Consider the following 16097-nt stretch of genomic DNA (forward strand, 5'->3'; position numbering starts at 1 on the left):
CCGTTGGAGCTGCTTGGCTGGAACCCCTATGCACAGCGTCTGTTGTTTTGTTGCTGAGACTTGTTGGCTTTTCAGTCCAAAGACCACCTATCTCCAAAAAGCCCCATCCTCCAGCTCCAAGAACGACATCCTCTCTGCAACTCCTGCGACGTGGGCATCCCTCTTTGCTGTGCTCCGGAGGTCTCCCTGTGACTCCCTGGGCCTGCTGCCAGAGGGTCCTGCTTGGGGGCTCCATCGATTGCTGCTGGCTCTCCTGCTTGCTGAGGGCTGGCCCTGACCTACCTGCAAAGGCCTCAACCTTGCTAGTACCCACACATTCTGCAATCTCCTTGCAATGCTTCCCTACATTTGCTATGGCTTTTTGGGGTCTCGCTGACTACTGACCCCTCTGCAATCTGACACTCAGCGTGGGACACCTCGTAGACAACTCCGGGGATCTTCCTGCATCGCTTTGACCCCACAGCTGCACTTCTTCAACCACCGTCGAATAGGAAAGCATCTCCGAGAAGGGTGGGCATTGCTCTCCTGTACCGCCTAGGCACCTCCGAGTGGTCTGGACTTTGTCCCCTCTTTCCCTGGGTCCGCTTCTTAAGGAATCCACGCCTCGATTCCATAACCTGGTCCACAGGTCACAACAGCGGCTGAACAACCAAGGTCCCCATTGACTTGAACAGGAGGTTCCAACACAACTTCACCACTATGCAGCTGTGCTCCCTGGTGCAGGTACTCCACTGTTCTCAGTATCCAAGGGTGGGGCTCTATCCAACCTCCCTTGTTCCAACAGTCATTCTCGGGGTCATCTGTGAAGGGTCCTAAATCCACAAAACTCCAACCGTGACTTTCCCACATTATCCTGTGGACACCTAACCCGGGATTACACCTCTGCACACGGGCATCTAGAGAATCCTACTTACCTTGGGTGTTCCTGTGCTTCCCCAGTCTTAAGGGTCCTTTGGTGGTAGTTTGGGTTGCGAGTGATTCTCGTGTTCCATTTTCCTAGGATATGGTTTGAGCCCCTACACTGAGGGCACGTGTTATTACATTCCTGTACTAACGTTTTCTATGTATTTTTTTGTACAATCATAGTTCCAGTTAGGAGATATACCAAAGCCAGTTCTATGTTAAAATAAATATAGAATATTTTTCTACCACTGGTGTGGTTCTTTCCTGTGTGTATATTATTCACTGAACTGTGTGGTATTTGCAACTGCTATACACCCTCCTGGATAAGCCCTAGCTGCTCCTCACATTTACCCCTCTGAGTGCTCTGGGTATCTAGAACCTCCTTCACTTTCGCTAAGGGTTGCCTGGGCTCAGTACAGGGTGCCTCAACTATAGGTGTACAGCATATACTGAGCCAGCCTTCTACACTCATCTTCAAGTTAATTCTCTTGAACGCGAGAGCATCAGCATTACACTTACTATGACTTGGTCTATAATTTATTGCAAAAAAATATTCATAAAAGAGCAAGGTAAATTGAGTTTCCTAGTAAACAGTTCTGCAGCTGCATGCAGTTCTGTAGTGTCTGACCTCTGTAAATAATGTTTCCACTCTATTTCCTAGTAGCCAAAACTTCCTTGTCTGATAGTAAAGTTTAATTCTGCTGACAGCTTATTTTTCCAAAATGTTTTATCCCATGAACCTTCCTGTTTTTTGGATTTCTCAGGTTTAAATACCCTGCTTAGAATGGGAGGAAGTGTCTGTATCAACAAATAATGAATATTGCAAAGTAGGAGCTCTAGAACGAAGTTCTGTTGAGAAATAAAAAGCTTGATCAGCTTCTGATTAAACAAAAACTGCCCCCTTATTTAGAACTTAGTGTAAAGTCTTATTATTTCAGAGAAAGCAGCAATGGACTACTTTGTGGGGGAGCTAGAAGTGCACAGGCTATTTTACCTTTGTAATATGTGCAGTGGTCCTACGTGCACCGTTCCAGTGCTTTTTTTTTTGCCTTGTGTTGAAAGAACAATCACAGCTTATTAATGATTATAATTATATACACAACAGTAGCATATGGGAACAGTGAGCTGAAGCCAGATGAGTCGAAACATCATTCTAAAATCACGCACTGGGAGTTGGGAATGGGCCTTGGTTGCTCAAAGACCTTCGGGAAAAACGTTAGGACATTTTGTGTAACTTAACATCAGCACACAAGTGGAACATAGCAACATCCATCATCGAAGGGTGCTAGAGATAGTTGTTAAATCCCTATTCCCCAGTATTGGATGTTTCATAGATTCACATGCTTAAATCATCCCCGTCTCTAGGTGGGAGTTCCACGGTAACCTTAAATTTACATAGCAGTGAGTGTTGTACACTAGGCCACAATGGCTTACACAGGCACTGTAATAGCCTATCCATGTTCTTTTATAAAAAAAAAAAGAACCAAATCTGAACTCTAACCAATCAGGCGACAGAACCCTCTAGAACACTCCCAACAGAGGCTGTTTCCCTCAGAAGTTCTGCTGCACGTCGTGTGAAGGGAGTCTTCCTGAGCTCTGCTCAGCTTCTTTTTTCTGACAGGAAAATTTCTCTCAGAGATGTTGGATTTCCAGTGGACAGGATATCCTAACAAACTAAAAAAGGACTTTTCAGAAATTGTGACAGTTGTGGGAGAAAAAGACTTCATATTGATGACCCCCCACAAGAAATGCCTAAGGTGAGAGATTGCAAGATTTGCCGCACCTTCAGTCGTAAAACCCTGAAAGACAGAGAGGGCAGACCTTTGTTATGGCTACAAAAGCTGAAGAGAGTGAAGCCTCCTCAGACTTCTCATACGTAAAAAGGCCTAAAAGTGAAGAAAAACTTTCTGCAGAACCTCCAAAGAAAGTTAAAAAAAAAAAAAAAAAAAAACATCTAAACACCTTTCTTTAGAAAAACAGAAAGGCCAAGTAAGCCCCGGTTAAAAGCTTTCAATAAAGGTTCACTCAGAGGCTGCAACACCTTTGGCGAAAAAGGGCACCTCCAAAAAAGGCTTCTCTGTCACCACGGAAAGAACTGGGAAAATACTCTTCAGACTCTGACAAAAAGGCTTGTCAATGACAATACTGTCGACGTCTACAGTAATGACGACAATAATGCTGACGTTCACCACGGTCGTGTCCTCTATGATAGTCACGTCGTTGCTACTTTCGTTGACGACGATCATCACAGCAAAAATATACAAAGGTACACCGCCGACGACTATTCAGCCATCAGATACGCACACGCTGATGAGGAACTCCTTGACGAAAGACAACCCAACAAAGACTCCGTCTACATCAGACCGGTCGACGAAGCAAACCGTCGCCACCAACCGTCCACTACATGCCCATCGACGACCGCCTCATCGACGACACAACCGTCGACGGAAGAAACGTCTACAACTGATCTCACGATGCACACTTCAGGAATGTCAAGGTTTCTTTCACTCTCTTTAATAACTGTAGGAAAGAAGGCATCTCCAATCCTACCAATGCATACCTCCATAAGGTTTCCACCCTCAGTACCAACAACTCCGATCACGGAGCAGTATAACCTAAAAGCGGGACTCTGGACTCCCCTCCCTAGCCATCCAGGGACCCCACTCAGACCGGATAGGAACATACCTTTCATGCAGCCGCCTCAGGATAACCCTCAATCCACAGATGAAGAAAGGGAAGAGGGAGAAATACCTGAAACCACTACTAGTTAGTGGGACGAATACCTGATTCCTACACAATCACCACGGGTGGCAGGAGCGGTGGATTCACCCCCAGAGGACATAGGGGGAGTCCATAATTTGATGGAAAGAGCGGCTTAATGTTTTGAACTGCCCAGTCTTTCTCGGGAACCCGATTGTTTCCTGTATGACTTTAAGGACCCTCAAAAAAGGCAGTTAGAGCCATACCTATAGTTGACTTTATGTGGCAGGAAGGATTGAAAGCAATGAAAAACCCAGTTACGATACCTTCCCAAATCCCGCATTTGGAGAAAAAGTATAAAGCGCCAGAAGATACTCCAGCTTGTTTAATTACGCAACCGAAGCTGGATTCCGTAGTATCACAAGCGGTGCAACGCAGCTCGAAAAACCCTTCCAACACCAATAACATCCCCACCAGATAAAGAAGGATGCCTTCTGGACAACATAGGGAAAAGGTTCTCCTCAGTAGCAGCAATAACAGTCAAAGCTGCCAACTCGTTAGCCATTCTAGGCAGATTTGATCGCCAAATGTGGGCAGACATGTCCTCTTACATTACCTGAGGACACTAAACTAGAGGCAAAGAAGGTGTTGCAGGAAGGAGAGTGGATCGCAGCCAAAATGATAGATTGTGTGATTGATATCTCACTAATTGGGATTTAGGCAGCTGGCAGGGGAAGCGGTGTTGTGCAGACATGCCTGGCTGAAATCTACTTCTTTTAGGCCAGAGGTTCAAAGTAGAATACTTGACATGACATATGATAGGGAAGGCCTCTTCAGCAAGCATGTGGACGACATGTTACAATCCATAAAGGCGGATACAGACACAGCCAAATCCCTAGGTACGTTGCAGTACAAAAAGTAGCCATTTCGAGGGACAGAGGAAGTTATTTCCTTCATGGTGGTTTCCAAGCATATAGACCACACAAACAGCTCAAGCACGTTTTCGACAGCAGTACGGACAATACCAGCAGCAATACCGGTTACCACCTACAGCTGCCTATAGATACCCTATGAGGGGAAGAACCGCTGCCAGTGGAAGAGACATGGGTAGAAAACAATGACCATGCATTCATACCAGCTGCCAACCCCACCTGTGTTACTTAGATTTGAGACCGCTTGCCACATCCTTCAGTGGTTGGGGATAACATCAGACAAGTGGGTACTAGATATAGTATCCAGGGGACATACTCTAAAATTCACTTAGAAGCCTCCAAATATCCCTCCGTCAGGACCACCACCTCCACCTCCACGGTTAAAACAGCTCCTCAAGGAAGTATATGCAATCTTACACAAAGGGGAAATAGAACTTGTTCCAACTCTGCACAGGAACCGGGGATTCTATTCCCGCTTTTTTCTAGTAAAAAAAAAAAAAGCCTTCGGGGATTGGCATCCCATACTAGATTTGAGGTCCTTAAACCAGTTCCTGAAAAAACAAATGTTTTGTATGGTACACAGGAGATCACATGACATCTCTAGACCTCCGGGATGCATACTTCCATATCCCAATACATCAAAACCATTGGAAATTTCTCAGGTTCAAGGTCATTGGTATGCATCTACATTTTTGTGTCCTCCAATTCGGATTAAAATCGGCCCCCAGAATTTTTACCACAGTGCTAGCGCCAGTAGCGGGTCATCTACGCCAGCTGGGCATAGAAGTCTTTCCATATTTGGACCTGTGGCTCATAAAGGTATCCACAAGAACTCAGGTGGTAAACCACACATCCTCTTGCCTCCAGTTGTTCAAAACTCTAGGTCTTACCATCAGTTATCGCAAGTCACACTTCCATCCCACACAGAAGCTGAATTTCCTAGGAGCAATACTGGATACGATCCAAAGCATTTCCATCTCAAGAGAGACAGCAAAAGATCTCTAGCATGGCTCAAAAGCTATCAACAAAAGTTTGATTTAGTTCGAAATTACAAATCATTCATGGGTATTCCACTGATACCAAATTGCCGACTGTACACATGACCTCTACAGGAGCAACTAGACTCTGTGGCTCCAAGTTAATGGCTCCTTCGACGATCGGATTCTCATCACACCGGAAAATGAGAACTGCCATGTCTTGGTGGGGAAAACAGACCAACTTATCCGAGGGCCTTTCTTTTTTTCAATAAATTCAGCAATATATAATAACAGATGAGTCGCTCGAGAGTTGCGGTGCCCACCTTCAAGATCTGTGGATAAGTGGCAACTGGATAAAAAAAAAGACAAATAGCTTCACATAAAGCAACTGGAGCTCAAAGCAATAGATCTGGCGCTGAAAGCCTTCTTACCAAGAATATGAAACTCAAAAATTCTCATCAGAACGGACAATACCACAAGTATGTTTTACCTGAACAAACAGGGCGGCATAAAGTCCTTGCAGGTTTCACATCAGGCTCAGAACATATGGGAATGGGCCATAGAAAACCAAATTTCTCTGAAAGCGGAACACCTGCCAGGGCAAACCAACCTCCTAGTGGAAGCTTTGAGCAGGACATTCATACCATATCACGAGTGGGAACTTGACCAACAAGTTCTCAACCAACTTTTCCAGAAGTGGGGCAGGCCAAATCTGGATCTTTTTGCCACAAACAAGAACACGAAATGCCCATATTACGCAAGCTGGCATCCACAAAAAGGGTTGTGGGGGAATGCTTTTTTAATGATATGGTCAGGAATCTATGCCTACGCTCTCCCCCACCCCCCTGATTCCTCTCATCCCCAGAGTGATCAACAAAATGAAAGCAGAGGGATGTCGTCTCTTCCTAGTAGCACCCAGGTGGCCCAGGCAGGTCTGGTTCACAGACCTTCTGTATTCGGATCAACCATATGTTCTACTCAGACACCAGCCCTGCTGACACCAGGGCCAAGTCAGGCATCCGGATCCTTCATCTCTACACTTACCGGCCTGGCTCCTGAATTCCATGACTACTCCACCTTGAAAATTTCATCGGAATGTAGAGAAATATTGGCCAAAGCCAGAGTGGACACCACCAATAAGACATATAAACTGAAATGGAAGTGTTTCTGTTTGTTGTGCTACGGAAGGAGTCCATCCTATGTCATCACCCCTGGAGCAAATACTTCCCTATTTGTTACATTTAGCAAAATCTGGGCTTTCTTACGCCTCAATAAGAGTACATTTGGCAGCAATTTCAAGATAACGATGCACTCAGCACACCTCCTCACTGTATTCTGCCAGGATTGTGAAATAATTCCTCAAGAGCCTTTTTAGAGTATTTCCACCAGTGCGTAAACCTTCACCGTTACAGACCCTAAACATAGTGTTGGGACAACTCATGAAGCCTCCTTTCGAACCAATCCACAGGTCAGAGTTAAAATTCATATCTTGGAAGTCGTTGCTTTTACTGGCTCTCAGATCAGCAAAAAGAGTGAGTGACATAGAAGCCTTTACCATCAAAGAACCTTTTCTTAAGTTCACTCCAAATGGGGTTGTTCTTCGAACAAATCCTAAGTATATACCAAAGGTAACTTCCATTTAAATGGACCAGTGGTCTTAAAAACATTTTTTCCTAACCCACAGGTGGTTGCGGAGAAAGCGCTGCATTCGCTAGATATAAGATGTTTAATGTTCTATCTTCAAAGAACACAGAGCATTCAGAAATCGGACCAGCTATTCGTAGCATATGGGGATACAGCTAAGGGCCCTGCAATATCTAAGCGGACCATTGCCAGGTGGATCGGACTAGCTATACAATTTTGTCATGCCCAGACAGGAAATTCGCACCACAGTAAGGTTAAAGCCCACTCTACCAGAGCGGTAGCCAAGTCAGCGTCTCTCTTAGTGTGACTACCCCTGCGACACGTTCTCAGGGCAGCAGCATGGTCCAGATAGCATACATGTACAAAGCACTACTGCCTAGATGCGATGAACAAAACGGGTACGGCTGTTGGGCAAGCAGTGCTAAGACATCTATTCAATTAAGGTGAGCCTCTCTGGTTATCCTTCCATTTGAAAGCTGTGTGAACTATATTTGTTTAATGCTATTGTTCTTAATGTTGCTATTACTACTATTATTTATATTATAATTATGATTTTTATTTTGTTCTTATCATTCTCAATACATATGTATATTTGTAAGGAAATGCCTCCTTGGCATGGTTACCCCCTGACTTTTTGCCTTTGCTGATGCCAAGTTATGATTTGAAAGTGTGCTGAGGCCTGCTAACCAGGCCCCAGCACCAGTGTTCTTTCCCTAAAACTGTACCTTTGTTTCCACATTTGGCACTCCCTGGCATCCAGATAAGTCCCTTGTAACTGGTACCCCTGTTACCAAGGGCCCTGATGCCAGGGAATCTCTCTAAGGGCTGCAGCATGTCTTATGCCACCCTGGGGACCCCTCACTCAGCACAGACACACTGCTTGCCAGCTTGTGTGTGCTGGTGGGGAGAAAATGAGTAAGTCGACATGGCACTCCCCTCAGGGTGCCATGCCAACCTCACACTGCTATGGCATAGATAAGTCACCCCTCTAGCAGGCCTTACAGCCCTAAGGCAGGGTGCACTATACCATAGGTGAGGGCATAGGTGCATGAGCACTATGCCCCTGCAGTGTCTAAGCAAAACCTTAGACATTGTCAGGGTAGCCATAAGAGTATATGGTCTGGGAGTCTGTCATACACGAACTCCACAGCACCATAATGGCTACACCAAAAACTGGGAAGTTTGGTATCAAACTTCTCAGCACAATAAATGCACACTAATGCCAGTGTACATTTTATTGTGAAATACACCCCAGAGGGCATCTTAGAGATGCCCCCTGAAAACATACCCGACTTCCAGTGTGGACTGACTAGTTTTGCCAGCCTGCCACACACCAGACATGTTGCTGGAAACATGGGGAGAGTGCCTTTGTCACTCTGTGGCTAGTAACAAAGCCTGTACTGGGTGGAGGTGCTTCTCACCTCCCCCTGCAGGAGCTGTAACACCTGGCAGTGAGCCTCAAAGGCTCACCCCTTTTGTTACAGTGCCACAGGGCATTCGATCTAGTGGAGATGCCCGCCCCCTCCGGCCACGGCCCCACTTTTGGCGGCAAAGCCGGAGGAGATAATGAGAAAAACAAGGAGTCGTCACTGGCTAAGGTGTCCTGAGCTGAGGTGACTCTCACTTTTAGAAATCCTCCATCTTGAAGATGGAGGATTCCCCCAATAGGATTAGGGATGTGCCCCCCCCTCCCCTCAGGGAGGAGGCACAAAGAGGGTGTAGCCACCCTCCGGGCTAGTAGCCATTGGCTACTAACCCCCCAGACCTAAACACCCCCCTAAATTGAGTATATAGGGGCCCCCAGAACCAAGCAAGATAGATTCCTGCAACCTGAAGACGGACTGCTGACTCTGCCCTGCAGAGAAGATGGAGACACCAACTGCTTTGGCCCCAGCCCTACCGGCCTGTCTCCCCTCTTCAAGAGAAACTGCAACAGCAATGCGTTCCCCAGGGTCCAGCGACCTCTGAAGCCTCAGAGGACTACCCTGCATCTAAAAGGACCAAGAACTCCAGAGGACAGTTGCTCTGCTCCAAAGAAGAAACAACTTTGCAACAAAGAAACAACTTTTAAAGGACTGCACGTTTCCCGCCAGAAGCGTGAGACTTTGCACTCTGCACCCGACGCCCCCGGCTCGACCTGCGGAGAAACAACACTACAGGGAGGACTCCCCAGCGACTGTGACCCTGTGAGTAGCCAGAGTTGACCCCCCTGAGCCCCCCCCCCAGTGACGCCTGCAGAGGGAATCCAGAGGCTCCCCCCTGACCGCGACTGCCTGCTTCTAAGAACCCGACGCCTGGTAAAGACACTGCACCGGCAGCCCCCAGGACCTGAAGGATCCGACCTCCAGTGCAGAAGCAACCCCCAGGTGGCCCTCTCCCTTGCCCAGGTGGTGGCTACCCCGAGGAACCCCCCCCCCCCCCCCCACCCGCCTGCCTGCTTCGCTTAAGAGACGCCTGGGTCTCCCATTGAACTCCATTGCAAACCAGACACCTGTTTGTACTCTGCACCCGGCCGCCCCTGTGCCGCTGTGGGTGTACTTTTTGTGCTGACTTGTGTCCCCCCCCCGGTGCCCTACAAAACACCCCTGGTCTGCCCTCCGAAGTCGCTGGTACTTTCCTGCTGGCAGACTGGAACCGGGGCACCCCCTTCTCCATTGAAGTCTATGCGTTTTGGGCACCACTTTGACCTCTGCACCTGACCGGCCCTGAGCTGCTGGTGTGGTAACTTTGGGGTTGCCCTGAACCCCCAACGGTGGGCTATCTTGGACCCAACTTTGAACCCTGTAGGTGGTTTACTTACCTGCAAAACAAACAAATACTTACCTCCCCCAGGAACTGTTGAAATTTGCACTGTCTAGTTTTAAAATAGCTTATTGCCATTTTTGCCAAAACTGTACATGCTATTTTGCTGATTCAAAGTTCCTATGATACCTAAGTGAAGTAGCTTTCATTTGAAGTATTGATTGTCAATCTTGAACCTGTGGTTCTTAAAATAAACTAAGAAAATATATTTTTCTGTATAAAAACATATTGGCCTGGAATTGTCTTTGAGTGTGTTTTCCTCATTTATTGCCTGTGTGTGTACAACAAATGCTTAACACTACCCTCTGATAAGCCTACTGCTCGACCACACAACCACAAAATAGAGCATTAGAACTATCTACTTTTGCCCCTATCCTACCTCTCAGGGGAACCCTTGGACTCTGTGAATGCTATTTCTTACTTTGAAATAGTACATCCAGAGCCAACTGCCTCAATATTGCTTGCTGATATTGGCTGAATGTAGCATCATTCCTATTGTTATCGATGTTATGGCTAGAATAAATGGTATTACTGCTCGCTACTCTAATTCAAGCATGTGAATCTATGAAAGATCCAATACTGGAGAACTACAGTTACAGGTAAGTAACACATTTTCTTACTTTGACAGCTCAGGAAGACAAAGTAGTATACATGCACCAAAATTCTTTTTTTGGTTTTCCATTAAAAAGCAAATATTTTTATTGGTTCTGATCGGTTTTAACTGAAAATCAAAAACCCTAAACATAAGTAACCTTCGATCCTCCCCAGTAGAAAAATAGGTCTGCATATAGGATAGAATCCAAAGTGTCTGATCAAAAAACTGAAGCAAGGGTCATTGACAGGGCATGAGCGATCCTGGTTTATTTTGCTCTGTAAAAGGAAGTATCTGTTTTCAGGCTCTTTAGACTGTAGTATATCTAGCTACATTGTTCTCCTTTTATCTCCGTTTTCTTTTACAAAAACACTTGTCTTTTTTTTTTAGTGGCTATTATAATTTACAAGTTACTAACAAACATTGGCCATTGCGGCCTTCAAATATCTATTAAATTGTGTATATTTTAAGAATTAAAATTTGATTTCTCGTGAAAATTGTTTTTCTTCTGTAAAGTACGCTGGGATTCTGTGCATGGGTGGGATAATTCAGTGCTTATAGTTTCAGTGGAGATCCCCCTGAAGGGTGTGCAAGGATTTACTGGTAAGCTTCTTTTCCATACTAGTCTTCCTCCACTTTCGAAAGTGTGATCTGCAGATCACAAACAATGTCTGCAGCAAACGTTTACCTCCTGCAGCCATTTGCCAGCGAGCCATATGTATAGTCACCTCATGAGGGAGAGGAGACCGATCTGAATTCACTTCCCTTCTTTTCTTGTTTCAGCCTCAAGTCTCTGGTCTTGGATGCCATTCAACGGGAGCCTGAGTAAGTCTTAATAGCATGCACAATATCTGTTTTGTTTAATTTTTTTATTTTGGCGAGGGTGGTACCTCTCCCTATTCATGAATATAAATGTCAGACAGTATGCACCTGAAAATCATACATGTAATGTGCTTGTGCTACTAGAATGCCATGCACTGAGGAATTCAGTTCAGGGGCAGTATCTGATCGGCTCCATTGGTGTTGCATAGCTTAATATTTGGTTATAATCCTAATTGCTCGATACTTTCCTTTTGCGTGCTGGAATCCTGCGTTGTGTGTGTGTTTTATAGTTGTGAATACATTTTCGAGAGGTAAGCTTCTCATTTGTCATCAAGAAAAATTCTGTATTTCTGTTCCAGGGGATGATCATCAGTAGTCATAAGCATTGAATAGTCCCACACACGAATGGGGAACCCGTAAGCACTTTAAACATTTTTACTATATATATATATGTTCAATGGCATGTGTAGCTGCAGATACACATGCTGTGCACAGTCCGCCGTCTGGTGTTGGGCTCGGAGTGTTACAAGTTGTTTTTCTTCGAAGAAGTCTTTTTGAGTCACGAGACCGAGGGACTCCTCCCACTTCGATTCCATTGCGCATGGGCGTCGACTCCATCTTAGATTGTTTTTTTTCCGCCATCGGGTTCGGACGTGTTCCTTTTCGCTCCGTGTTTCGGGTCGGAAAGTTAGTTAGAATCTCGGAAAAAAACGTCGGCATTGTTTGCGTTCGGTATCGGGTTAGTTAGAACAAATCGACACTGAATTTTGAAGAGCTCCGGTGGCCCTTCGTGGTTTTTTCGATTCCCCCGTCGGGGCCTGGTCGGCCCGGCCACGTGCGACTTCAAGGCTCATGGAACGGACCCCATTCCGTTTCTGCCCAAAATGCCATCACAAGTATCCGTATATGGATCACCATCTGGTCTGTAACTTGTGCTTGTCCCCCGAGCACAAGGAGGATACTTGTGAAGCCTGTCGAGCGTTTCGGTCGAGGAAGACGCTTTTAGAGACCGAAGAGCCAGGAGACTACAAATGGCGTCCACGCCGACAGGTCAAGATCGTTTCGAGGAGGAAGAAGAAGCTTTCTCCGTCCGCGAGTCGGATTCGGAAGAACTCGACGCCGAAGAAACAACCAAAACCGTGAGTAAGACGTCGAAAATCAAGACTCACGAGAAGTCTACAAAAGCCCAGGGGACGCCACCGCCAACAGGCCATGGCTTAACCCGAAAAATAGGTGACCCATCCAAGGCACCGAAAAAGGGCATGCTGGTGTCGAAGCATCCGACTCCGGTCGAGATACCGCCACACAGCAACCTCGGAGCCGAGACAGCGGCTCCGAGAAACTTCGGCACAGAGACAGCGGCACCGAAGAATTTCGGCACCAAGACACCACGCCGAAAACAAAGAAGGTTTCTTCGGAGCCTAAAAAGACTTCCGAAAAGGTTTCGGTTCCGAAACAGCCAGCCTCGGAGCCGAAAACTAGTTCCTATACAGAGGAACAAGGATTAACCTCCCAATTACATAGATTTGGAGAGGAGCTTCAAGCTGTAGAACCTGACTACACACAAAGAAGGCTTCATATTCATGAGGACACAGGGAAGATAACCACTCTTCCTCCAATCAAAATAAAAAGAAAACTTGCCTTTCAACAAAAGGACAAGCAACCACAGGCAAAGGTGGCAAGGAAAACAACCCCACCACTGTCTCCGCCACCATCAATACATGCATCACCAGCAACAACTCCACCACTGACGCACTCACCAGCTCATACCACAATGAGTCAGGATGATCCCGATGCATGGGACCTCTACGATGCTCCAGTGTCTGACAATAGCCCAGACTCTTATCCTACAAAACCGTCACCACCTGAGGACAGTACATCCTATACACAGGTGGTCGCAAGGGCAGCCGAGTTTCACAATGTCTCCTTACATTCGGAACCAATTGAGGATGACTTTCTCTTTAACACCCTATCCTCCACCCATAGCCAGTATCAATGCCTTCCCATGCTCCCAGGAATGCTAAGACATTCAAAACAAATTTTTCAGGATCCAGTTAAAGGCAGAGCCATAACTCCGAGGGTGGAGAAAAAATATAAGCCACCGCCCACAGATCCAATATATATTACAACACAACTAACACCAGACTCAGTAGTTGTGGGGGCAGCTCGTAAGAGAGCCAACTCTCATACCTCAGGCGACGCACCACCTCCAGACAAGGAGAGCCGCAAATTTGATGCTGCGGGAAAAAGGGTTGCAGCACAAGCAGCAAATCAGTGGCGTATTGCCAATTCACAAGCACTTTTGGCAAGATACGACAGGGCTCATTGGGATGAAATGCAATATTTCATCGAACACTTACCCAAGGAGTTCCAAAAAAGAGCGCAACAGGTGGTGGAAGAGGGACAAAGTTTCTCAAATAATCAGATACGGTCTTCCATGGATGAAGCAGATACAGCTGCAAGGACAATAAACACTGCAGTCACAATACGAAGGCACGCATGGCTGCGCACTTCTGGGTTCAAACCGGAAATCCAGCAGGCTGTGCTCAATATGCCGTTTAATGAACAGCAATTGTTTGGGCCGGAGGTAGACACTGCCATCGAAAAACTCAAAAAGGACACCGATACAGCCAAAGCCATGGGCGCACTCTACTCCCCGCAGAGCAGAGGCACATTTCGGAAAACACCTTTTAGGGGAGGGTTTCGAGGTCAACCCACAGAAACCACAACCTCACAAACAAGGCCTACCTACCAGGGTCAATATCAGAGGGGAGGTTTTCGGGGGCAATTTAGAGGGGGCCAATTCCCCAAAAATAGAGGAAAATTCCAAGGCCCCAAAACCCCTCAAAATAAGCAGTGACTCACAAGTCATACAACCCCATCACATAACACCTGTGGGGGGAAGACTAAGCCAATTTTACAAACTTTGGGAGGAAATAACAACAGACACTTGGGTCTTAGCAATTATCCAGCATGGTTATTGCATAGAATTTCGCCAATTCCCTCCAAACGTCCCACCGAAAACACACAATATGTCAAAACATATAGATCTTCTAGGACTAGAAGTTCAAGCATTGCTACAGTAGGACGCAATAGAATTAGTACCAATTCAACAAAAAAACACAGGAGTTTACTCACTGTACTTTCTAATACCCAAAAAAGACAAAACTCTGAGACCAATACTAGATCTCAGAACACTAAATACCTACATAAAATCAGACCACTTTCACATGGTCACATTACAAGACGTAATCCCACTGCTCAAACAGCAAGACTACATGACAACATTAGATCTAAAAGATGCGTATTTCCATATACCAATACATCCTTCACACAGGAAATACCTAAGGTTCGTATTCCAAGGAATACATTACCAATTCAAAGTGTTGCCATTCGGAATAACAACTGCGCCAAGAGTTTTTACAAAATGCCTGGCAGTAGTAGCTGCACATATCAGAAGGCAGCAAATACATGTGTTCCCGTACTTAGACGACTGGTTAATCAAAACCAACACGCTAAAACAGTGTTCACAGCACACAAAATATGTCATACAAACCCTTCACAGGCTAGGTTTCTCCATCAACTACGCGAAGTCACACCTTTTGCCGTGTCAAACGCAGCAATACTTAGGAGCGACAATCAACACAACAAAAGGGATTGCCACTCCAAGTCCACAACGGGTTCAAACATTTCACAAAGTAATACAGGCCATGTATCCAACACAAAAGATACAAGTCAGAATGGTAATGAAACTACTAGGCATGATGTCTTCATGCATTGCCATTGTCCCAAACGCAAGATTGCACATGCGACCCTTACAACAGTGCCTAGCATCACAATGGTCACAAGCACAGGGTCAACTTCTAGATCTGGTGTTGATAGACCGCCAAACATACATCTCGCTTCTATGGTGGAACAGTACAAATTTAAACCGAGGGCTGCCTTTCCAAGATCCAGTGCCACAATACGTCATAACAGATGCTTCCATGACAGGGTGGGGAGCACACCTCAATCAACACAGCATCCAAGGACAATGGGACGTACATCAGAGACAGTTTCACATAAATCACTTGGAAATGTTAGCAGTATTTCTAGCGCTGAAAGCATTTCAACCCATAATAACCCAAAAATACATTCTTGTCAAAACAGACAACATGACAACAATGTATTATCTAAACAAACAAGGAGGTACACACTCAACACAGTTGTGCCTCCTAACACAGAAAATATGGCATTGGGCGATTCTCAACCACATTCGCCTAATAGCACAATTTATTCCAGGGATTCAGAACCAGTTGGCAGACAATCTCTCTCGAGATCACCAACAAACCCACGAATGGGAAATTCACCCCCAAATACTAAACAATTACTTTCAAATTTGGGGAACGCCTCAAATAGATCTATTTGCAACAAAGGAAAACTCAAAATGCCAAAACTTCGCATCCAGGTACCCACAAGATCAATCCCAAGGCAATGCTCTATGGATGAACTGGTCAGGGATCTTACGCTTTTCCCCCTCTCCCTCTCATTCCATATGTAGTAAACAGGTTGAGTCAAAACAAACTCAAACTCATACTAATAGCACCAACATGGGCGAGGCAACCTTGGTACACGACACTACTAGACCTGTCAGTAGTACCTCATGTCAAACTACCCAACAAACCAGATCTGTTAACACAACACAAACAACAGATCAGACATCCAAATCCAGCATCTTTGAATCTA

At 45.7% G+C, this 16097-nt stretch overlaps 1 protein-coding gene across 1 annotated transcript in view; it reads left to right on the plus strand.

The window, feature by feature from the left end:
* IPO4 (importin 4) overlaps positions 1–16097 on the plus strand; it is a 1872953-nt gene that overhangs the window by 145487 nt on the left and 1711369 nt on the right. Inside the window, exon 4 of the mRNA XM_069238173.1 lies at positions 11334–11375. Coding sequence (XP_069094274.1) covers positions 11334–11375 — 42 coding nt within the window. The remainder of the gene's footprint in view (positions 1–11333; positions 11376–16097) is intronic.

This window comes from Pleurodeles waltl, chromosome 6 (genome assembly GCF_031143425.1).
Source record: "Pleurodeles waltl isolate 20211129_DDA chromosome 6, aPleWal1.hap1.20221129, whole genome shotgun sequence".
NCBI classification, from domain to species: Eukaryota; Metazoa; Chordata; class Amphibia; order Caudata; family Salamandridae; genus Pleurodeles; species Pleurodeles waltl.